General features: G+C 46.2%; 1 protein-coding gene across 4 annotated transcripts in view; it reads left to right on the top strand.

The window, feature by feature from the left end:
* MARCHF10 (membrane associated ring-CH-type finger 10) overlaps positions 1 to 23,269 on the top strand; it is a 114,121-nt gene that overhangs the window by 48,690 nt on the left and 42,162 nt on the right. For 2 of the 4 annotated variants that reach the window (XM_026448073.2, XM_026448074.2), the window contains exons 4-5: positions 6,643 to 6,814; positions 22,764 to 22,916. In XM_026448073.2, coding sequence (XP_026303858.1) covers positions 6,643 to 6,814; positions 22,764 to 22,916 — 325 coding nt within the window. Of the gene's footprint in view, positions 1 to 6,642; positions 6,815 to 20,292; positions 20,407 to 22,763; positions 22,917 to 23,269 lie in introns of all 4 variants that reach the window. The other 2 variants (XM_026448072.2, XM_026448075.2) reach the window with 2 other exon arrangements.

The following is a 23,269-nucleotide window of genomic DNA, read 5'->3' as shown; positions in this document are numbered from 1 at the left end:
GAGCATGCATTTCTTTTGTAATAAAGAATTATGCTTTACAAAAATAAACCATTGAAACCACAAAGAGATTATTTCACTAGCAAATTTGCAGGATGTTTTGTTTTCTCTCTCTAAAAGAAACATATACCTTAATCGTAAATACTACTTTAAGCATTCTCCTACTCAGAAACCTTCAGTGGGACCCCACTCTCTATCACATTTGCTTGAATCTCAGGGCTCCCCACAATCTGGCCCACACCCGCAAGCTGAATGGTTGCCCATCTCAGCTCACTGCAACCTCCACTTCCCAGGTTCAAGCGATTCTCCTGCCTCAGCCTCCTGAGTAGCTGGGATTACAGGCATGCACCACCATGCCCGGCTAATTTTGTATTTTTAGTAGAAACAGGGTTTCTCCATGTTGGTCAGGCTGGTCTTGAACTCCCCACCTCAAGTGATCTGCATGCCTCAGCCTCCCAAAGTGCTGGGATTACAGGCATGAGCCACTGTGCCCGGCCCCAATTATTTATTTATTTATTTTGCGACAGGGTCTTGCTCTGTCCCCCAGGCTGGAGTGCAGTGGCACAATCACAGCTTACTGCAGCCTCAACCTCCCAGGCTCGGGCAATCCTCCCGCCTCAGCCTCCTGAGTAGCTGGGACTACGAGTGCACACCACCACTCCTGGCTAATGTTTTAAATTTTTTGTAGAGACAAGGTCTCGCTATGTTGCCCAGGCTGGTCTCAAACTCCTGGGCTCAAGTGCCTCAGCCTCCCACCGTGCTGGGATTACAGGCGTGAGCCGCCATGCCCGGCTGCATTCCAGTTTTTTAAATCTATCAATTTCCTTCCCACATACTGCTTCCTTTTCGTCTTTGCACCACACAGAATCCTGCTCCTGCTACAGCCAGATAATGCTACACACAGGTATCCCTAGTATTTGGAAGTGGGGAAAATGTGTGGTCACCAACCATGTAAACTGAGCAGTGATTTCTGCAGCACACAAGGGATTGCCTGGCATCATAAGAAGTACCTAGCACGTCCTGCTTGCCACGTCAGTAACTCACAGTGCGAAGTTTCACTCAGTGGCCATTCCACAGTGGGCTGAATAGTAATCGCAAAGCAAGTAGACCCACATGGCTCTCCTTCAGAGGGCACCCCCCAGTGATGGAATGTTACGAAGACTTAAATCACTGAGGCCACTCTCCAGCCAGGGCCACAGGCTGGGTTGTTTCAACTTGCTGGCCTGAAAATCCGGGAGAAGTCTGCAGGCAGGAGGGTGTTCTCTGTGGAACTCGATGGTAGACAGGTGCCTGTGATGTTTAGGCAATCTAGCAGCCCAGCTGACTCCAAAAAGCATCTTTTTTTCTTTTTCTTTTTTTTTTTTTTTTTGAGACAGAGTCCTGTTCTGTTGTCCAGGCTGGAGGGCAGTGGCACAATCTCGGCTCACTACAACTTCTGCCTCCCAGGTTCAAGCAATTCTCGTGCCTCAGCTTCCCAAGTAGCTGGAATTAGGGCACGTGCCACTACACACGGCTAATTCTTTTTGTATTTTCAGTAGAGACGGGGCTTCACCATGTTGGCCAGGCTGGTCTCAAACTCCTGACCTCAAGTGATCCGCCTACCTTGGCTTCCAAAGTGCTTGGATTACAAGCGTGAGCCACTGCACCCGGCCTCCAAAAAGCATCTTCAGACAAAACGGAGACCAAGGGCATGTAGTGCCTAGTCTTACCCAGCTCCGCCTGGCAGCCACGTCTTCAGATGGGGCAGACAGACGAGAGTCAGCAGCAGTTTGATTCAGGTGGGTGGTACCTGAGTCCAGAAAGACCAAAAAGCCTACTGATCCTCGTTCTTTATTGTCCAAGCTTACAATTCTGGCACACTCAAAATTGTCCTGAACCCGCAGGAGGGATTTTGCTGCTGTAAGTGTTTTTTTCTGGACAAGAGAAAGTTTTGCCTGCTTTGTGCTATAACAGCACTTTGTGCAGAACATATTTTATATTTCATGACTATGTAAAGGTAACCATCCTATCCAGAATGCTATTTATACAAGCTGCCCTCAATTCCCTAAGGCGGTTTTTGTGTTTGAGGCACAATTTGAGTGTGGGCTTTGGGAACAGTGCTCTGAAGGTTCTCGTTGGCCCACACAGTCCCTTGATCAACCTTCCCATGTTGTCACTGTTTAAAGGTTGAGGTTCACTGCCTTGACCACACTCTTTATAATCTCACGAGACCAAGTTCATTTTAAATGTACTCAACACAGTCTGGCGCCAGCTTGACACTACTCTGCCTTTTCCCTCCCATCCACAGTAAGCTGTGCCCTGCACTATATCGTAGATCCACTCAGCTCAGCCTCCATCACACGACTCACGGCAAAGATGGGTTTGGTACACATCAATCAGAATTCAGTAGCACCTCTCAGGGAGGGACAGAAATGGCATATCAGTTAAGAACCAGTTTCCCGGTTCTTGGAAAGGAGCCATCAGGCAACAGTTGGAAAATAACTTGAAGTCTTTTCTGTCCCCGACTGCCTTAGTCTACTTGCTCTTCGGGTCATCTCTGTTCATTGTCGCCTTATCATTTCAGACACCATATTGTTAGGTCCTAGTTTTTAAGAATCGAATCATTCTCACATTCCCGAGGAGATGTATCCCCCTTCCCAACCCATGCGTCTTCACCTTCCAGGACGTCTAACTTGAACCATGATGTCATTACCTCACTGCCCAATGCTACTTACCCAGTTAAGTTCCTTCTCTTCTCGATGTGGGCCTTTCTGTGAACTTTTGAAAGAGTGTAGCGTTGGGCAAAGTGATAGCTCTACTTTATTAGGCATGAGGCCAGTAGAGAAAGTCCAGGATCTTTAGAAAACCTTAAGTACAAAAATGACGATTCTCAAAAAAATACTGATTAATTTTGTCAACTTATTTTAGTTAACATGGCTTTGCTAGAACCTTCATCAAATTCTCAGTAGAGAATGTAAAGTATACTCAAGTATCACATAGGTTGGGTTTTGTTTTATTTTGGCTTTTTGTTTTTAATGTCATGGGCTTTGATTTTTAAAGATAGAGCTGGTTTTTGTCCCCCAGAGGAATAGCAGTGTGCTATTGTCTCCACCTCCAAGTGACATTTCAACTTGGGGACACATAAGGAAGCAATGAAAATTGTAATTATTTTTCAAAATTACAAGAGGAAAAGATGCAATTTAAAAATCAACTTTAAAATTAATATTTTAATTATTATTGTTTGATTATCTCTAATGTTGTCAAATATTTGCCATTAGAGCTTTACGGTCTGAAAAACCATTGCACCACATTTTCTTAAAACTAGATAAATTTCAACTGGCCATTTATAAGATTGTCATACTATCATAGATTATATTCCCTAGAGAAGAAACCAAGAGTCCGGTGTGGAACTAACCCACGTCTCCATTCATACCCTTCTGGAATAGGTAAAATCCAATAGGATTTTTCATTGGGAACTTTAGCTTTGGTTTCAACCATAGGTAGTAAATGTTTAGTAGTTAGCTAGTTAATTTTTTAAATGGCTGAACATGAATTAATGGCTAATCATAAAAGCCAATATTTACATGGCGCTTACTGGGTTACATGTATATGGCGCTGTTCTAAGTGCTGTGTGTACATATATATATTATGTAATCCTCACAAAACCACCAAAAGGTAGATACTATTGTTCACCAATGAAATCTGAGATCCAGAGAAATGAACAAACCCGATATCACACAATTACTATGTGCAAGAGCTAGGATTCACTCCCATGGAGCCGGGCTCCAGGGCCTTAAATACCACGCTTTAGTGCCAGAATGATTTACTACAACTTCTCCCACTCAAGGATGATCCTTGGGTTTTCATCAAAGAGGACAGGCCGGGCGCGGTGGCTCACACCTGTAATCCCAGCATTTTAGGAGGCCAAGGCGGTGGCTTCCCTGAGCTCAGGAGTTTGAGACCAGCCTGGGCAACATGGTGAAACCCTGTCTCTACTAAAATACAAAAAATTAGCCAGGCATGGCGGTGTGTACCTGTAGTCCCAGCTACTCAGGAGGCTGAGGCCGGAGAATTGCTTGAACCAGGGAGGCAGAGGTTGCAGTGAGCCGAGATCACGCTACTGCACTCCAGCCTGGGCGACAGAGCAAGACTCTGTCTCCAAAAAGAAAAAGAAAAGAAAAGAAAAAAAAAGAAAGAAATAAAGACCAAAAGGTGGACATGATATATTTAAGATTTCTCAATGAGGCAAGCGGGAAAAAAGTCCTTTAACACATTCGTAAGTATTACACTTCTTGCCATTGTGCCTTCAGTTTACAACCGATAAAACACCGACTTCTAGCTGCAGTTTCTAGACTCTTAATGGTTACCATCTAGAAATAAGGTTGATTGAACCAGAGAAGGATGTACTCACAATGTAGGCTCACAATCCCGCAGGTAACACGATGGTTTAACTGGCCAAGCTTTCACCTCTTCAGTGCACTAAAGGCTTGAGGTTTAATGAATGGGTGGAGGAAGGATAAACATGGCTTAACAGCCCAACCAATAAAGGTCTCCTCCCTATTCACCACAGCCTGGGGCAAGCCAAGAATTCCGGCCCAGCTGGGGGTAATGGAGATGGATCCGCTAAGAGGAGCTGAGGGACACCTGCTGCTGATGCTGCTGACACAGGTGTTGGTCATCCTCGCCTGGGGCATTTTTCCTGCCTTTCTGCTGGCTGGAAAGAAAGGGCTGACTCGCAGGGCCCAAGCTGATTGTGTTGAGCAGTTTGTGGAGGAGATTCTGTCCCCTATTCATTGATGCTCTTCTTGGGACACAATTCCAGGACTGTGACTTCCAGGACCCAAATACAATGACAGTCTTAGGTGTCATACTTAAAATGTGCCCACATTTTCTTTTCTGAGAATAAAGAACCTATCATGTTCAGAAATGACCTAATGTTTTGGCCAGGCATGGTGGCTCACGCCTGTAATCCCAGAACTTTGAGAGACCAAGACAGGTTGATCACCTAAGGTCAGGAGTTCGAGACCAGCCTGGCCAAATGACAAAACGCCGTCCCTACTAAAAATACAAAAATTAGCCGGGTATGATGGTGGGTGCCTGTAATCCCACCTACTCGGGAGACTGAGGCAGGAGAATTGCTTGAACCCGGAAGGCGGAGGTTGCAGTGAGCCAAAATGATACCACTGCACTCCAGCCTGGGCAGTAAGAGTGAAACTTTGTCTCAAAAAAAAAAAGAAAGAAAGAAAAGAAAAAAGAAATGACCTAATGTTTCATCTTTGACATTTCAGAATAATTTGCAAGGATTTCGATTAAATAGCAAAATCAAAAAGGAAAGGGGAGAACAATCAGTTTGTTGTGTCTTGTGCTTCTCTGGTCACTTTATCTGAGGGTAATCTATTTTCTGAAAACAAGAATTATTTGTTTGAAGGCTGTATCCAAACTCTCAATTTAAAAGCATGATTCATCATCTTGGAGGATCACGATCTGTCCACCTGTAGATTTATGTAGACTTCTTTACAGAAGACTGACAAGTAGAGGACTTTTTTAGAATTTAGTTTGTCTTACATCACATCCAATAATTCAAAGCCACTCAGAGTATTTTCCTGAGTCAGGAGCCTGTGAAATGACAGTGCCACAACTGACAGGGAGAACGGTGAGCAAGATCAGTACAAATTGCAAGAGTTGGGGAGGTACCAGGGACGTTAATTTAGCATTCTATGTCTGCAAAAGACTACATTTTTCAGAGGACTTTCCGACACTGGACTAATGTACAATGTAGGAGACAGCTTAGTGACCCCACCCCCGGCGACCCCCCAGGGTCGGGGAAGGGGGAACCTAGTGATTTGTTTCTTGCGGAATGGATAGCCTAGCAAGTCATACCAACACTAGGACCTAAAGCCATCAGGCTGTACTTAAATCACCTTTAAAACCGGGTTTCTGATATTTATATTGTTTTCATCCTTTCTTTGTGTAACAGCCACGTATAAAGCTGTTCCATGCCTGGATAATTTTTATTGCGCTGGCATGGCTGTGTTGAGATATTCTGACACAACAGGAATCATGATTTGTCCACGCATAGATTTATACTGACTTCTTTATAGAAGAGTGACAAGGAGGGGACTTTTTAAGGATGAGTCTGTCTCATGTTGCACCCAATAACACAGAGGATTGAAACTGAGGTCTGATTTAATCGGCCTCCCCCACACTCCCTCCATTTCCTTTTCATTGTCAAGTATATGATTAACATAAGGAACTTTTTTTCTCGCCTATCTCCAAAGTAGTTCAAATACCAATGCGAAGTTTAAAAGCACTGATTTTTTTCTCCTGCTTTCATATGTAGCTTTTAACATGTGCTATTTATCGGTCATCAGATTACTTAAGGGTCAGACATGCATTCTTTTCATAATGTTCCACAAAACACACTCATAGAAAAATGCATTCTTTCATAATGTTCTACAAAACAGACTCATTAATTCTGCCGTTTTTTCTAAGTTGCTCTGCCCAGCCCATCTGAATCTCTCTGGTGAACGGGCGTGTTGACCCTGGCAGAAGAGTCTAGGATTATTGCTGGAGAGGGTCACTGCATTTGCCTCATTTCTGTTTCCTCTGCCTAACAAAGGTGACCTACTTGGCCACTGATACTCAGACGTATTTCATTTTTGGTAGAGTTCTAGTGAAGAGGATCCTCTAACTGAACCAAGGTCATCTACCAAAATATCTGCGTTTAAGTGTGACTCCAAACTTCCGGCCATTGACCAAACATCAGTCAAGCAGAAACATAAAAGTACCATGATTGCAAGGAAAGCAGAGAAAGCGGACCCCAGTGAACCGTCTCCAGGTGAGTGGCTGGCTTATTGAAATTCATCAGATCTAAAATCCCAGTATTAAAAATAACAACAGGCCGAGCGTGGTGGCTCACACCTGAAATCCCAGCACTCGTGTGAGGCTGAGGCCAGCAGATCACTTGAGGTCAGGAATTTGAGACCAGCCTGGCCTACATGGCAAAACTCTGTCTCTACTAAAAATACAAAAATTAACCAGTTGTAGTGATGCACGCCTGTAATCCCAGCTACTCGGGAGACTGAGGCAGGAGAATCACTTGAACCTGGGAGGCGGAGGTTGCAGTGAGCCAAGATGGCACCACTGCACTCCAGCCTGGGCAACAGAGCAAGACTCTGCCTCAAAAATAAATTAATTAAATAAATAAATATAACAACAACAATCAAATAGATGGTATTGGTTAAACCTAATGTTTTCTGAATGGCTATTTCAGGTTGTGAAAGGCCAGTGATCCTATGCAAACGGTAACATTAATTTCAGAGTAGAATATAAGGTCAAGGAGGCGTGAATCATGCAATGTAACTTTCTCCACTGCCCACATTTTCTGCCCAGTCATTTGTGTGGCTTCCGCCTATAGCTGCTGCCTTTTCATCTTCTTCGCCCTTCTTGGGGATAAAGGCATTTGGCCCCAGGTATCAAGTTTTATGGCTCAAGCAAGAGCATAAAGAGAAGCTTTCAAATACATCTGAATAGCATAATTTATAGCCAAGAGAGAAAGTAATAAAGTTTTCCTGTTCTGGGTTTGTCCTCTCTGATAGAAAAGGTGCTTGATAAATCCTCCTTTTGGTGCAATTTGGAAAAATAGTCACTCTTTAGGTGCCTTAGAGCAAAGATCAGTCTTCTACTTGGGGCGGGAGTGATTTAATAGTTTCCAGAAAGGGGCTGAAATTCACTGAAAATTTGATGTCTCTCGGGCTCATCTCCATCAAAGACAGCCGCTCTAAGACAAACTTGATTCCTCCAGGAACTGAGGTTTAAGTTGGAGTAACTAGGCAGAAGGGTCTAAGTTGAGTGGAAAGGATTCAGGCTGACTGCTGAAGAATTCGTCAATAGCGTGCAATTCATTAAAATCCAAATCACAGCTACTTTCCAATCCTAAATAGCTTCTGCCGTGCAAGCACCCGTCCAGTTAAGTCTTCATGCATTTTTAGAACATGGCAGCTTTCACTCAGATTAACCGCCCACATTTTATTGCTTTAACGAAGTCAAAACCAAATTGACTTCTGAAATGTTCTCTCAGGCAAAGCCCCAACTCTTGCTTCTTATTTAATCAGGGGTAAGTATCATCACGGTTAATTTCTCATTTTAAAGACTTTTGGTAGGAATTAGGCTTTAATTCAGCTGTCTAAGGTTGAAACAGAGCAGGTAAGGTCATTCCACCAATATTTCAAAATACAAGTTGTAATTTATCGATTTGAGGATGTTTTTAATGGCAAAAGTTTGAATTTCAGGGTTTTTTGTTTGTTTGTTTTTGTTGAGATGGAGTCTTGCTCTGTTGCCCAGGCTGGAGTGCAGTGGCATGATCTCGGCTCACTGCAACCTCCACCTCCCGGGTTCAAGCGATTTCCGGGTAATTTTTGTATTTTTAGTAGAGACAGGGTTTTACCACGTTGGCCAGGCTGGTCTCAAACTCCTGATCTCAAGGATCCGCCCGCCTCTGCCTCCCAAAGTGCTAGGATTACAAGCGTGAGGCACCGTGCCTGGCCTGAATTTAAGTTTAAATAACGCAACTCCATTTATGCAATATAATTTTTAGCCCTCTTGCTAAAATCAGGTGGTTGTTTGCATAGTGTGCTTTGTCATCGTGGAGAAAAATCATTAAAAGGAACCGTTTAGATCCACTCAATGCTTTAGTTTGTCTGATTAACACAGATGTTCTTCAGACTGAGCAAACCCTATATGGAACTTACAGCACTGACAAAAAGGGAGAATTAATTCACTTAACATTCTTTAAAACATCACATGTGAAGAATTACCAGACTGAAAAACACCAGGTTTGAGTGACAGAGCCAGGTTGGCAGAAAGATATCTGTTTCATCAAATGAGGGATGTTACTTGTAGTAAAAGCCTCTACAAACCGCCAGCTTCATCACTGCGTTATGGCCCTAGACCACGTCCAAGACCCATGCAGCCGTGAGGAGGGCTGTGGCCTGGCTGTCCCCAAGCAGAACCATCCTAGTGATGGATGGCAGGTGCTGCAGAAGTGGAATAAGTTGTGCAGCAATCTGGCTAAAAACAAAGCATCGATGTGTTAAGATCCATCCATTTAACATGTGTAGACTCACCCTCTGGGCTCCGTAGTTAGCATAGCGAAATGAGAACCGAGACATGGCAAGGATTTCAGCTGAGTCCGTTCAGGAAAAGTTGAGCTCGGTAGCCGTCGTGATGTAGACAGTTTTCTGCTGTTAACAGAAAAATAGGATTTGGTACCTGAATTAGCTGGACACATTGATCCAATTCACTAGTGAAATTCACAGTTCCTTGCTTTTCTCTCTAGAGAGATATTTCTCTAAAGCATTTTGGGGATGATACAAAGTTGGTAGTAGGTCATCAAAACTTCTCCCATGTCAGACCTGAGATTCTGTATGAAACTGAGGCATCAAACACAGTGAAATTCCTTTGCAACATCTGCCTAATAGGCTACAGAAGTGGAATCTGGTGTAACTTCCTGTGTTATACCAGACTTTTACTGAATAAAATAGTGTAGCTGGGGAACATGGCTTGACTGCAAATCTATGTAATGATAATCCATATGATCAAAAAGGGGTTTTTCTTTGTGTGTAATCTGCCATCTAGAACCTCCAAAACGACTATGTGAAATATAGGAACTATCAATGCTCTCCACAAATAGATTTGTAACGGAGAAGCCATCAGATTGCTCTTCATCCTGTTAAAAGGAATTCACGCATTTAAATTAAGTTTGTGTTGTCCATGAAACTGCTTCTGGACAAGTGACTTGTGGTGTTCCTTGTTATCTCTCTCCATGCAGTGGCACATGCAGTTTACGGGCAAGTGTTTTGGAGTCAAAATGTTTGCATTTGCATCTGGGCCCCATTTATTTGCTGTCTATCTTTGGCCAAATAAAGTATATCTGTGCCTCAGTTTCCTCATCTGTACAATGAGGAGAAACAGATCCTGCCTGCTGAGATTGCTGTGAGAACTCAGTGATAAAACATACGTCCAGCCTTTAACACAGTCCCTGCCGCTGCAGCCAATTAATTATCACATTATTATTCCTAGTACATGAGAGCAGCAGGTAATGGGGAGAACGGACTAGAAAACTTTGTTTTCTTTGTCTTAAGAGTGTCCTCCTAAAACATCTTTTTTCTTTACAAAAATCAGAGTTGTATTTTATTGATTGACTGATTGATTGATTATTGAGGTGGGGTCTCACTGTGTTGCCCAGGCTGAAGTGTACTGGTGCAATCATAGGTCACTGCAACCTCAAACTCCTGGGCTCCAGTGATCCTCTGACCCCAGCCTTCCAAGTAGCTGTCACTACAGGCACACGCCACTATGCCTGGCGAATTTTTTACTCTCTTTGTTTTTGTTTTGTTTTGTCACTGTTGTTGTTGTTTTGAGACAGAGTTTCGCTCTTCTTGCCCAGGCGGGAGTGCAGTGTCACGATCTCGGCTCATGGCAACCTCCGCCTCCCAGGTTCAAGCGATTCTCCTGTCTCAGCCTCCCGAGTAGCTGGGACTAGAGACATGTACCACCATGCCCGGCTAATTTTGTATTTTTAGTAGAGACAGGGTTTCTCCATGTTAGTCAGGCTGATCTTGAACTCCCGACCTCAGGTGATCTATCCGCCTTGGCCTCCCAAAGTACTGGGGTTACAGGCGTGAGCCACCGTGCCTGGCCATTTTTTTACTTTTTATGGAGACAAGGTCTTGCTTTGTTGCCCAGGCTGGTCTTGAACGCCTGGGCTCAAGTGATCCTCCCATCTTGGCCTCCCAAAATACTAGGATTACAGACATGAGCCACAGCACCCAGCCCAGAGTTGTATTTTTTAGACTCTTTAACATAAATGCAGGTACAAATACTTTTACAACACTCTGAGTTTCAAAAACACTCTGAGTTTCAAAGCAAAATGCCAAATGGAAAAAGATGAAGAATCAGACAGCATTCACCAAGCCAGAGATAGGCTCTATCTCCAGAAAGACATGGCAAATTCAGGCAGTGAGTCAAGACCTGGCTGGGTCTCACATGCAATCAGCTCAGAAATCCCACATTCTGGACACTGGTATAGGGTAAGGTATGAGCCTAGCGGAGTTACACGTTCTTAGTTACATGTTCAGAATTGTATATACATCCTTGAGACCCAGAACAGCTAGCAGGCCCAGCGAGTGCAGGGACACAGGGACATTTGGGGAGCTGTGTTGGCCTCCAAGGCCTGCATGCTCTCAAGACCTCTCCCAGCCCCACCCGGAGTTGGAGAGGAGCCGCCTGTCCTTTCCAGGACATGGAGGGGCATCCAAAGGCCACTGTGCTGTGGGGTTCTGGCACCTGGAATCCTAACGAGCTCCCTACCCTGGGGCCAGACGTGTGGGAAGTGAGCGTCCCCTCTCCTGCCCTCTGCTCTCACCTGGAGCTTGGGCATGGTCCCCCGAGTTATGTGCCAGGAAGACAGATCTGGATGGAGTCCTGTGAACCTGCTTCCAAAATCTTGCCCTTTAAAGCAAAGCCAAGTGTTCTGAAATTATCCTCACTTATTGTTTAATGCAATGTTAGTCATGACTGCATTCAGATTTGCAGGAGTAACAAGACTTTTCAGCCGCAGATGGATTATTGTGAGGACAGGTTCTTGCAAAACTAAGAAAAAGCAGTACATTCAGATGTTAAAAGACAAACATCTAAAATAACTGTGGTCTCTTTTGGATTGGGAAATATTTATTTGAAGAGCAGCCTGAAAGAGAAATTTGAGGGCAGACCCTAAATCCTCATAATTCACCTTGCAAATCAATTCTTCTGAAGGTTTTTTCTGAAAGGCCAAGATGAATGGTTTTTGTGGCAAGTCCAACTGGTGTCCAGCAACTTTCCAAGCTATCTGCCAAGTTAGAAACAAAACAAAACAATTTAAGTGGATGCTCCCAGTTTTTAATAGAGAATCGTAATTATCAGTCCAGTTATGATACACGCTGTCAAGACAGGGGGGCTCAGGGTTGTCGCAGAGCCCAGAATGAAGTCCCGGCTCCAAATCCTGGTGCTATCATTTTATAACCCCATAAATGTGAGCAGGCAACTTCTCTGAACTCAGTTTCCTCATCAGTAAAATGGAAATCCTTGCCAGTCTCACCAGGTAGGTAGGTGGGTGGAAACCCTAGATGTAGACCAGGCTTTAGGCAAAGGTTAATCCCCAAGCCTTGCTCTGCTTATGAACCCTGCTCCCAACACCGCCAACTGCTCCAGGGCTAGTGTCTCCATACGAATGCCACTTGACCAAAGACACTTGCATTTGAGATGTAAGAGTGGTTAGAATTTGGTCGGGCTCAGTGGCTCATGCCTGTAATCCCAGCACTTTGGGAGGCCAAGGCAAGCGGATCACCTGAGGTTGGGAGTTTGAAACCAGCCTGGCCAACATGGGAAAACCTCGTCTCTACTAAAAATACAAAAATTAGCTGGGTGTGGTGACGTGCGCCTATAATCCCAGCTACTCAGGAAGCTGAGGTACGAGAATCGCTTGAACCCGGGAGCAAGAGGTTGCAGTGAGCCGAGATTGTGCCACTGCACTCCAGCCTGGGCAACAGAGTGAAACTGTGTCTCGACGACAACAACAACAAAAAAAAGTGGTTATAATTTGATTGTTAAAATTTTAACAATCTGATCATCAGTGAAGTCATCCGTTTATCCAGTACCTATGGGGATGTTAGCAAATACATTCAACTGTCCCCACCGTCCCAGGATGCATGATACCAGGGCAAACTGGTGTACTCATCCATCACTCATTCATTCTGCACTTCATTTATACATGGTTACCTGCCGGGTAATGGGGAACCAGAATACAAAACACACAGGGCATGCCCTCCAGGGCTCCCAGCCTGGTGGGCGAGCAGGATTCCAGTAAGGGCAGATAGTGCAGTACATGCCCTAACCAAGGTAAGTTCTAAGAGCTTGTGGGCAGGGCCAGGTGGAGTGAAAATCCTGAAGGACAGGGATTTAACCAGGTGAAGAGGGCAAGAAAGATGTGCCTGGCAGCAGGTACTGAGTGTGCAAAGGCACAGAGAGGGAGCCAGGAAGACAGGGAGAGACAGACAGACATCAAGGAGCTACAAATAATCTAGGGCCTTGTGCTCCAAGTGTCCCCAGGCAAGTAGCAGAAACCATCATCTGAGAGCTTCTTAGAAATGCAGAACCTCAGGCCCCAATCCAGACTGACTGGCTCAGAACCTGCATTGAAGAAGATCTCAGGGATATTCCTATGTACATCTGAGTTTCAGAAGTTCTAGTTTAGGGCCAGGCATGTTGGCTCACACCTGTAATCCCAGCGCTTTGGGAGGCCAAGATGGGTGGATCACTTGAGGTCAGGAGTTCGAGACCAGCCTGGTCAACATGGCGAAATCCCATCTCTACTAAAAATACAAAAATTTGCCAGATGTAGTGGTGCGCACCTGTAATCCCATCTACTCAGGAGGCTGAGGCAGGAGAATCACTTGAACCCAGAAGGCAGAGGTTGCAGTGAGCTGAAATCATGTGACTGCACTCCACACTCCAGCCTGGGCGACAGAGCGAGACTCCATCTCAAAAAAGAGAGAGAGAGAGAGAGAGAGAGAGAAGCTCTGGTTTCTGGTTTAGGGTCAGGCTACAAATTAGGAAATATAAAGTTGAGGCCCCACAGGTAGGCAAGGATCAGGCCTCCAAGGGCCTTAGATGTCATGCTGGAGGTGATGGGGCATCAGTCCTGGAAGGGCTCTACATAGGAAAGTGATGCAATCAGATTGGCATTTGTAAAAGCTGACTCTGGCTGCAGCATGGAGAAGGGCCAGCTGAGAGTGTGAGGGTGGCCAGACGCAGCCAAGAGTGGTCAGACACAGCCAAGAGACCAGACAAGTAGCAGTTGCAGAGGACTAGGGGAGAAATGAGAAGCACTTGAGCAGGAGCAAAAGCAGAGAGAAGAGGGTCAGGTGCAGTGGTTCACACCTGTAAGAAATCCTAGCACTTTGGGAGGCTGAGATGGGAGGATTGCTTAAGGCCAGGAGTTCAAGACCAGCCTGGTCAACATAGCAAGCCCCATCTCTATTTAAAAAAAAAGAAAGAAAGAAAGGCCGGGTGCGGTGGCTCACGCCTGTAATCCCAGCACTGTGGGAGGCTGAGACGGGCGGATCACAAGGTCAGGAGATCGAGACCATCCTGGCTAATACAGTGAAACCCCTTCTCTACTAAAAAATACAAAAAATTAGCCAGGTGTGGTGGTGGGCGCCTGTAGTCCCAGCTACTCAAGAGGCTGAGGCAGGAGAATGGCGTAAACCCGGGAGGTGGAGCTTGCAGTGAGCCGAGATCCGGCCACTGCACTCCAGCCTGGGCGACAGAGTGAGACCCTTCTCCAAAAAAAAAAAAGCAGAGGGAATAGGAAGAGGGAGTGGGCTTGAGGGCCATTTAAGAAAGTAAAGCTGGCAGAACTTGGTGACTTGGATGTAGGGATAAGGAAGAAAGAGGAATCAAAGAGAACTCAGGAATCTGGCTCAGTAAACTAGGCCAGTGGAGGTTGCCTCTGCCAAGGCTGAGGAAGCAAGGACAGTGTGGGTCCCCTTTTGTGGTGTTGTCTTTGAGGTGCAGGCAGGGCAGCCAGGTGGCATTGCCAGGAAGCACCTGGGGACCCAGGTCTCCTGCCCAACAGAGCACTCCCCCTCCTCCCAGAGCACTTGCTGGTAGGACGCAAGGGCCTGCAGTAAGAGGTGGCTGAAATGGCAAGAATGTCTCCCTGAAACAGGGGATGTAGTAAGAAGAGAGATATTGGGGGACCTTTGGGAGATAATGGTAAAGAGAAGAATGAGTAAGACAGCTAGAGAGAGAAATGATCCCGAGAAATAGGAGCCACTCCAGAGGCCACTTGGGAAGAAACAAGTGGATGATATTTACTCGAATCCTCTGTAGCATGACACTAAGGACTGAGACCCCTGCATGATAGGTAATGGTTTTCTTTCTTTCTTTTTTTTTTTTTTTTTTTTTTTGAGATAGAGTCTTGCTCTGTCACCCAGGCTGGAGTGCAATAGCCCTATCTCGGCTCACTGCAAACTCTGCCTCGCGGGTTCAAGCGATTCTTCTGCCTCAGCCTCCCGAACAGCTGAGACTACAGGCATGCGCTACCACGCCCAGCTAATTTTGTATTTTTAGTAGAGATGGGGGTTTCTCCCTGTTGGCCAGGCTGGTATCGAACTCCTGACCTCAAGTAATCCGCCTGCTTCAGTCTCCCAAAGTGCTGGCATTACAGACGTGAGCCACCGCACCCAGCCTTAGGCGATAGTTTTCAACTGGATAGCTACAACCATGGACTTCAGACTTGGAACTGATTTTAGCTGTGGCATCTCCCAAACTTTTCTGACAATAAAAATCACCAGGGAGGTTCTTCATAAAAATAAAAATGCCTGCTTCCCGTCCCTGACCCACAGCATCAGAATCTCCAATAAAGGGGCCTGCAAAACTATTTTGAGCAAGAACAACAGGTGATTCTCATCCCCAGGGTTTGGGCAGCTGTCTCAGAGCCTTGCTTTTTCCAAACATTAACATTCATGAGAAACACCTGGGGCTCTTGAGCAACTACAGGTTCTGATTCAGAAGGTCTGGGTGGGCTGAGAGCCTGCATTGCTAACAAGTCCCAGGTGACGTCAATGTTGCTGGTCTATGAACCACCTTTGAAGGAGCAAGGCTAGAAAAAACACCCGTCTCATTTTGCAGGTGAGGAAACAGGTTCCAGGCAGGTAAGCCGTTGATTCAAGGTGACCCAGCTGGTTAGTGGCAAAGCTGAGATTTGTCAGGCATGAAGGGGTAGCTCTGACTCATGACTCCATCGGGCACCCGTATTCTGCCTCCAGCAAGGTTAGCAGTTTGAGCGAGAGGTTAGTGAACAGATCATCAGTTTCAACAGGACATCTCTCTTGTTTACCTGCTTTTCCACCAGCGTGATTTTTCTCCCTTCCCATGATCCCGCTGGGATCTCTCTCCTTTCTTTCTCTTTTCCCAAGCTTCCCCTCCGCAGCAGAAAGGCCAGATCAGGGCATGACTACAGCCTGCTAGCGGGGGCAGCTGGAGGATTGGGGGAGAGAGCTTTACCCAAGTGAGACCCTGCGGGTCGCCATCTGTTGCTACCAGCACAGCTCATTAGGCTGGCAGTGGGAGATGAGAAAGGCCCCAGAGCTTCCACACGGCAGCCCCAGGACATTCTCCGAGATCTTACAGGGGAAAGAACTTCCTGACATCTGTCAGGGACGCTGGAGACTGTTGGCTGGAACAGAGTGTGATGCTGGTGCCGCTTCCCTTGGTTAACTCCTCAGTGACACTGAGATCTAGTCCAGGTGCCTCCTGGGCAGGAGCCAGGCCTGCTGCTTCTATCACATTGGAGCACAGTTTTTGAGTCTGGATTCATTCGCAGACGTCTTTATGTCCTTCCCCCCACCCCACCCACCCCCAGTGCTGCTTCCTGACTGCTCTTTTTCTTTTGTGCAGGTGGCAGCAGTAAGCACCCCCTGTTCTGTGTTGAATACACCCCTTACTGCTCCGTCTTCGCTTTCTCCCCTGTCCTGCAGCCCAATACCAATTACTGCTGCCTCCTCCTGCCACTAGTGCCACCTGCCTCCCCAGTGGCCCAGGAGCCTCCCCACTCTCTGCCTCTGGTTACCGTTCCCTCCTTCACAAGCACCGCTTCCACCTCCCCGGACCCCATGCCTGAGTCCCCGGCCGCACTGTGCTACTTCCCCATCTCCTGCCCGACTCCGGCTGAGACCCCTGTGCTGTGCCTGCAGGGCCCCCGAAGGCCCAGTAGGATTTACCTCGTGTGGTAAGTCACCCTTGCAAGACACAGCACAGTGGAGTCAGGGAGAGGGGACTTTGGGCTTCCAGAAGGCAGGTGGACAGGAGAGGGGCCAGAGGCAATGCCAAGAACAATACCAGGCGGTGTGGTGTTCGGGGAAGCAGGAAGACGGGACAGCGTGGCCACTGCACTCGGGCTCCACCTTCTAGCGCCAAAGGAGCAAGCGACCAATAAAATCCCATCCTCTCCGGAGACTCATTTGATTTCTTACCTCCTGTAGCTGGCACACTGTGCAATGTCACCCCCAGAAACCAAACAGGCTCTCCTAATGCGTCTGATCACACCCTTGGCTATGTGAATGTGCACACGCCGAGGCCGCCCTGAGCGGTGGCACCGGGGACAGGCCATTCTGAAGGCACACACTGGAACCGAAACCCATTCAGAACCACTCGGAGGAGGGACAAATGAAAGGGCTCAGCCGATGTTTACATTCCCTTTCATGCCTACTTATTAGGCATCACATTTCCTAAAATCAAAAATCCCACCCCTGAGTTCCAAAATAAAACATATTTATGGTACATAATTAAGCTTTAATTAAGATCTCCTCTGGGTATGTGAGACAACACACATTTCTCGCACACCCAAATAGGCAAATAGACGCGACCTGTTATTTGTGACTGCACAGAAAGCTGCCTATTACCCCAAGGCAACATTGGCTCCCGCGATTAAGCTGTAATTCTTCCCAGGATCCAAAGAAAGCACATTTTTTTCAAAGAGTTGTCTCTCCAGTGGGATCTTGGCACCTCCTAGGCACCAGGGATCCCAGTCAAGGTAATGTGGGGCGGGATAAGGGTTCAGGAACTGTATTTCCCTTCTATGGTCCTTTTCAACTTTGTCTATCAAGAACTATCTGTGGATGACAAGTGATGGTAAGAGCCGAACGTGAACAGTTGAATGGACTTGCTTCTCACTTGTCAAGGTCTTGTACAAATATGAGATTTCTCCCTTTTTTTCCCCCTTTCCTGGTCAAATTAAGAACTATTCAGTCGACAATCACAGTTTCCCAGCATTGTCAAGAGAACAAAGGCAGATGCCTTTAATCTAAACAGCTGTTTGGTTTCTTTAAAACTGGAGGCATCACCTTGCTCAGAGCCTGGAAGTAGGGATCTGTATGTTGTCCAAAGCAAACCAAAGTCTTCCCAAAATTCACTGGTAAACAGGACATTGAGCTACCCGGCAGTGAAACTCCTGAACACAAACCGCGTCCTTTTCTGTAAGGCAAAGGGCTTGTCTTGCTACCTGAAAAGGAAGCTGATTTCATCGTCCAGTGTAACTAGGACTTGGTCTTCCTGCAGATGAATCTATGAATCCATGACATGGTGAAGACCCATCCTAGCCCCCAAAGGTCTGAAATTTGATTCACTTTTCATGCAAGTGATGGGAATTTGGTATACAAATTGAGGGTTTGAAACTTTTTCTAGACAACATCGTGCTCTGTTGCCCAGGCTGGAGGGCAGTGGTGCAAACAGCTCACTGCAGCCTCGACCTCCTGGGCTCAAGTGATCCTCTTGCCTCAGCCGCCCATGTAGCCGGGACCACAGGTACATGCCAGCACACCCAGCTAATTTTTTTTTATTTCTTTTTTTGTAGAGACAGGAGTCTCACTTTGTTGCCCAGGCTGGTCTCAAACTCCTGGGCTCAAGTAATCTTCCTGCCTCGGCCTCCCAAAGTGTTGGGATTACAGACATGAGCCACCATGCCTGGCTGAATGTTAGAATCTCCTTTTTTTTTTTGTTTTGTTTGAGATGGAGTCTTGCTCTGTCACCCAGGCTGGAGTGCAGTGGCTCGATCTCCGCTCACTGCAAGCTCCGCCTCCCGGGTTCATGCCATTCTCCTGCCTCAGCCTCCCGAGTAGCTGGGACTACAGGCGCCTGCCACCATGCCCGGCTAATTTTTTATATTTTTGGTAGAGACAAGGTTTCACCGTGTTAGCCAGGATGGTCTCGATCTCCTGATCTCATGATCCACCCGCCTCGGCCTCCCAAAGTGCTGGGATTTTTTTTTTTTTTTGGAGATGGAGCCTCACACTGTTGCCTAGCCTGGAGGCTGGAGCACAGTGGCGCAATCTCAGCTCACTGCAACCTCTGCCTCCTGGGTTCAAGTGATTCTCCTGCCTCTGCTTCCCTAGTAGCTGGGATTATAGGCGCCCATCACCATGCCCGGCTAATTTTTTGTATTTTTAGTAGAGATGGGGTTTCACTATGTTGTCCAGGCTGGTCTCGAACTCCTGACCTCGTGATCCACCCACCTCGGCCTCCCAAAGTGCTGGGATTACAGGTGTGAGCCACTGCGCCCGGACCTAGAAACTCTTAAACCCAAGTGCACGCAAACTGCAATTTAGGTCCCCTCATTTGTGACTGCACTTACAGAGAGAGAAGAGAAAATATTTTGCGAGAGTTTTGTTTTCCATAGAACCAAAAGGGTATCACAGGGAAGAAGTCAGCAGTGCAGCCAAATTAGATTATAATAATCTTTAAGGTCATGAGGCAACATCTTGCTCATCTTTGTGAACCCTCAAATTACAGCATAGCAAAGGCACACAGGTATTTGTTGAACAAATCATAACATAAAGAGTTGCTATTTGCCTTTTGGATTTTATAAAAGAAGGATTGAGGGAGAGAATCAACAAGAACTACACCGGAACGAAGGCTATTGAATAAGTTATTCCCAACCTGTGAAGTCTGCATAACAATGAGTTTCTGGTCAAATTCAGTTGTCTCATGGGAGTGACTTCAGATTTCCCATTATTATTCTCAGTAGTAGTGGTAGTATTCTTTACAGTAGAAGCAGCAGCTACCATCATTAGTACCTAACATGCACCAGGTAGGCCATTTATGTACGTTTTTGCTAAACTTCACAGTAACAAGATGGACCATTTTACAGTTGCAGAAACTGACGTTAAAGTTGCCAAAGTTCAGAGGATCCTGCCTACACTAATAGGGGCGGTTTCTTCACTGTCAGGCCTAGTAAAACAATCTCCAGTTGTTCAGCTTTATTACTTTAGTTTGCTGAGAACTTGATTAGAGGACACATGGTAATGGTTTTGGCAATCATTTAAGAGATCTGATGCTTTGAAGAAAGCAGTTTTTTTGAACAAGAAAACAAATTAAATAACCTTTTATCTTAAGCCATGTTGGGCGTTCTGCACAACAACAACAAAAAAAAACGTGTTCTAGTTTTCAAGTTCCCCTGTAGTTTGGGCCGAATGCATCTTCTCAAGCCCTACACATCATACTAATATTCGCCCTGCACGACAAGGCAATTAACACTTGTCCTGCACAACAGTATGAGGCAACACATAGACTGGCTAAGAGAGATCCTCATTCTTAAGGAGCGTGCAGGCTAGTTGGAGAGAAAAGACATACTCATTAAGCAATTTTAGAATATTTAAACGCTAAAGGCCATTTAAAAAAAAAAAAAAAAAACCCTGAAAGTAAGGGTTTTTGCCAAAGCAGAGTCAGAGTCGACTTGGTGGAATAAACTGGAAACAGACTTTGGAGGACCTTGTGGCTGGTGCAGGCTGGGCAAGAAAGGTCCCATGGGCAGAAGCATCCCTCCCTGTGAAGGCGAATACGGTGGTGGGGCTCGGTGGCCTCTGGGCAGTGTGAAGTTCTGCTGCCTGGGGTGGGTGGGAAATTTGAATGTTCCTGCTGGAAATCAAAGTGAAATTCTTATCCTCAGGACCTTGGGGCCAGGTCCTGACCTTCTAGACTTGGCCTGAGCCTCAGGCCTGCCCCTTCCTTGGCCCTTCTTCTGTTTCTTCCTCTTCTCTCCATGAGGTGGAAAGCAGGAGGCAGGACTTCTGAGAACTGAGGGAGGCTGAGGTCTCAGGTGATGAGGGAGAAGCCTCTGTGTTCAAGGAATGCAACTTTTGGTAGTGGGAAAATGCTTCCCTTCTTCCCTCAGTGACAGATCCCTTAGTGTGTTTTACACTAAGAGAGCTCGCTCGCTCGCTCTCACTCACTCTCTCACCTTCCTCCTCTCACCCCCTTTTTGATCAGCAAAATCATATCTAATCACCATCCTACACCATCCCAAGACCACCTCATTCCCAGAGAACTTTCAGGCTCTCCTTTCACACCCACAACTTTCTCTGGGCTCCACCAACTTGCCCCAAGTTGCTCTGACACCACCAGCAACTTCCTTCTTCTAGTAAGTTCCCTGCGGGGCATGATCCTCTCTGTCTTGGCGTACAGGACCACTGCCATGCCCTCCTGAGGCCCGTCAGAAGTAAGTAAACCTAGTCATTGTATTAAATTAGGTTTCATGGGCTGCCAGAAAGAACTTTAATTCCCTCCCTGAATCTGTAGGAAAACTATTCACATGACTACAACTTACACTCTGGAACGTGAATCCAGTTGACTCATGTGCCAAAAAAGGCTGTGCTCTCACACACAAGTCGGGGGCCTTCCCTGGCTTTATCCCTATGTTACCAGCTGGCTACATCTATTTGTGAAATTTCTGACTGTCTAAAAGAAGATGATCCAGGCAAATAAATGATCTTGGGGAATTTCGTCCAGATATTCACGATGTAACTGCCTTGTAAACCCAAGAACTTGTAGAGATGCATGGAATATACTAGAACTTTTCCTCCACATTCACTTAGTGAAGAGTACTGACACTAAGTACAGTACAGTAAGTACTGAAGTGTACTGACACTAAGTACATGTGAAGAGGAAACTCAAAACTGTATCAATTAGCAACCTGATTCAAAATATGGATTAAAAAGAAAACGTTCATTGGAAACTAGGTCCACAATAGCACCCCAGCTACTGTCTTCCTATGAATATCATCCCAACGCAGTGGAGGGGAGGGAACAGGAAACAGAAAGGCATACGGTTCCCAGATGCTTGCAACGTTTCTGTACAGGCATGTTTGCTAATAAACCTGAGGATACAAATATGCAGGTATTATACAAAATATGCTGTGATTCAAACCTGGCTGAGCACTTGGGAGACAGAGCCATTGTGTGTCCCAACAGTGCTACCAGCGGGCACATCCCAAGACCTGTGGATTGGAACCTAGAAACTTCTTAGCAAGGCCGGGCGCAGTGGCTCATGCCTGTAATCCCAGTACTTTGGGAGGCCAATGTGGGCGGATCACTTGAGGTCAGGACTTTGAGACCAGCATGGCCAATATGGTGAAACCCTCTCTCCACTAAAAATACGAAAATTAGCTGGGCGTGGTGGCAGGCACCTGTAATCCCAGCTACTCAGGAGGCTAAGGCAGGAGAATCGCTTGAACCTGGGAGGCAGAAATTGCAGTGAGCCAAAATCATGCCACTGCACTCCACGCTAGGCAACAAGAGCAAGACTCCATCTTGAAAAAAAAAAAAGACGGAACTTCTTAGCAAAAGGAAAGATCTCTTCCTTCGGCCTCTGCATCGTAGGTGTCATGGGTGCTTATACAGGAGGCTTTTTTTTTTCTTTTTTGAGATGGAGTCTCGCTCTGTTGCCCAGGCTGGAGTGCAGTGGCACCATCTCGGTTCACTGCAACCTCTACCTCCCGGGTTCAAGCGATTCTCTTGCCTCAGCCTCTGGAACTACAGGCGTGCGCCACCAAGCCCAGCTAATTGTTGTATTTTTGTAGAGATGGGATTTCACAACGTTGGCTAGGCTGATCTCAAACTCCTGACCTCAGGTGATCCTATGAAGGAGGCATTATTATTTCCCTGTAGCAAGTAGGGAAACTGAGGCTTGAAGAGGTAAAGTGATTTTCCTAAGCTCACATGGTTACATGAAACCAGATTTCAAATCCGGCTCTTCTGTGACCTCCTGGGTCCTTTCTCTTGACTGCCCTTCCACCTAACCCTACCCCCCACCATTGCTGGGCCCTTTGAACATTCTTTATGTGGAAGACATTTTCCTGTAAACAAAAAATTATTGAATTTCAAATAATTATTGAAAGATTTTGCATCTTTCAGCAGATGAAACACCAATGGTTTTATTAAGGAAGAGGAAGCCAAACCTGAGGAGATTTACAGTCAGCCCAGAATCGCACAGCCCGAGAGCGTCTGAGGACAGAAGCAGACAGAATCTGCAGTGGCCCGCAAAGGTGCCAGCTCCCAGGGGAACAGGTAAGGACCCGGGGCTCCCACACCTTTGTCCTTGGAGAGGAGGACTGACTTTTGCTGTTACCCAGTGAATTCTTTATGATTTTTAGATACTTGTACTTTTAAGTAAATGAGGGGCATGTGCCTTAAAATGAAACAGCTTTAAAAGCAAATTGTATGATCCTAGGGTTTGGGGGTTTTTATCCTCCAGGAGAGGCTGGTGGGAAAAGGGGAAGATGGGGTGGGGAGGGTATCTTTTTCTCTCCCATAACTCCAGGAGTGTGACCGGTTTTGAGTGGACACCAGCTGTACAGCTCTCCAGAGGGCATTTGGGTAGTGAATGGCATTTGGGTGGTGGAGGGCGTCTGGGTGGTGGA

This window comes from Piliocolobus tephrosceles, chromosome 16, assembly GCF_002776525.5.
Source record: "Piliocolobus tephrosceles isolate RC106 chromosome 16, ASM277652v3, whole genome shotgun sequence".
Lineage (NCBI taxonomy): Eukaryota > Metazoa > Chordata > Mammalia > Primates > Cercopithecidae > Piliocolobus > Piliocolobus tephrosceles.
The sequence above is the reverse complement of the archived record's forward strand: the minus strand, read 5'-3'. Positions and strand labels throughout refer to the sequence as shown.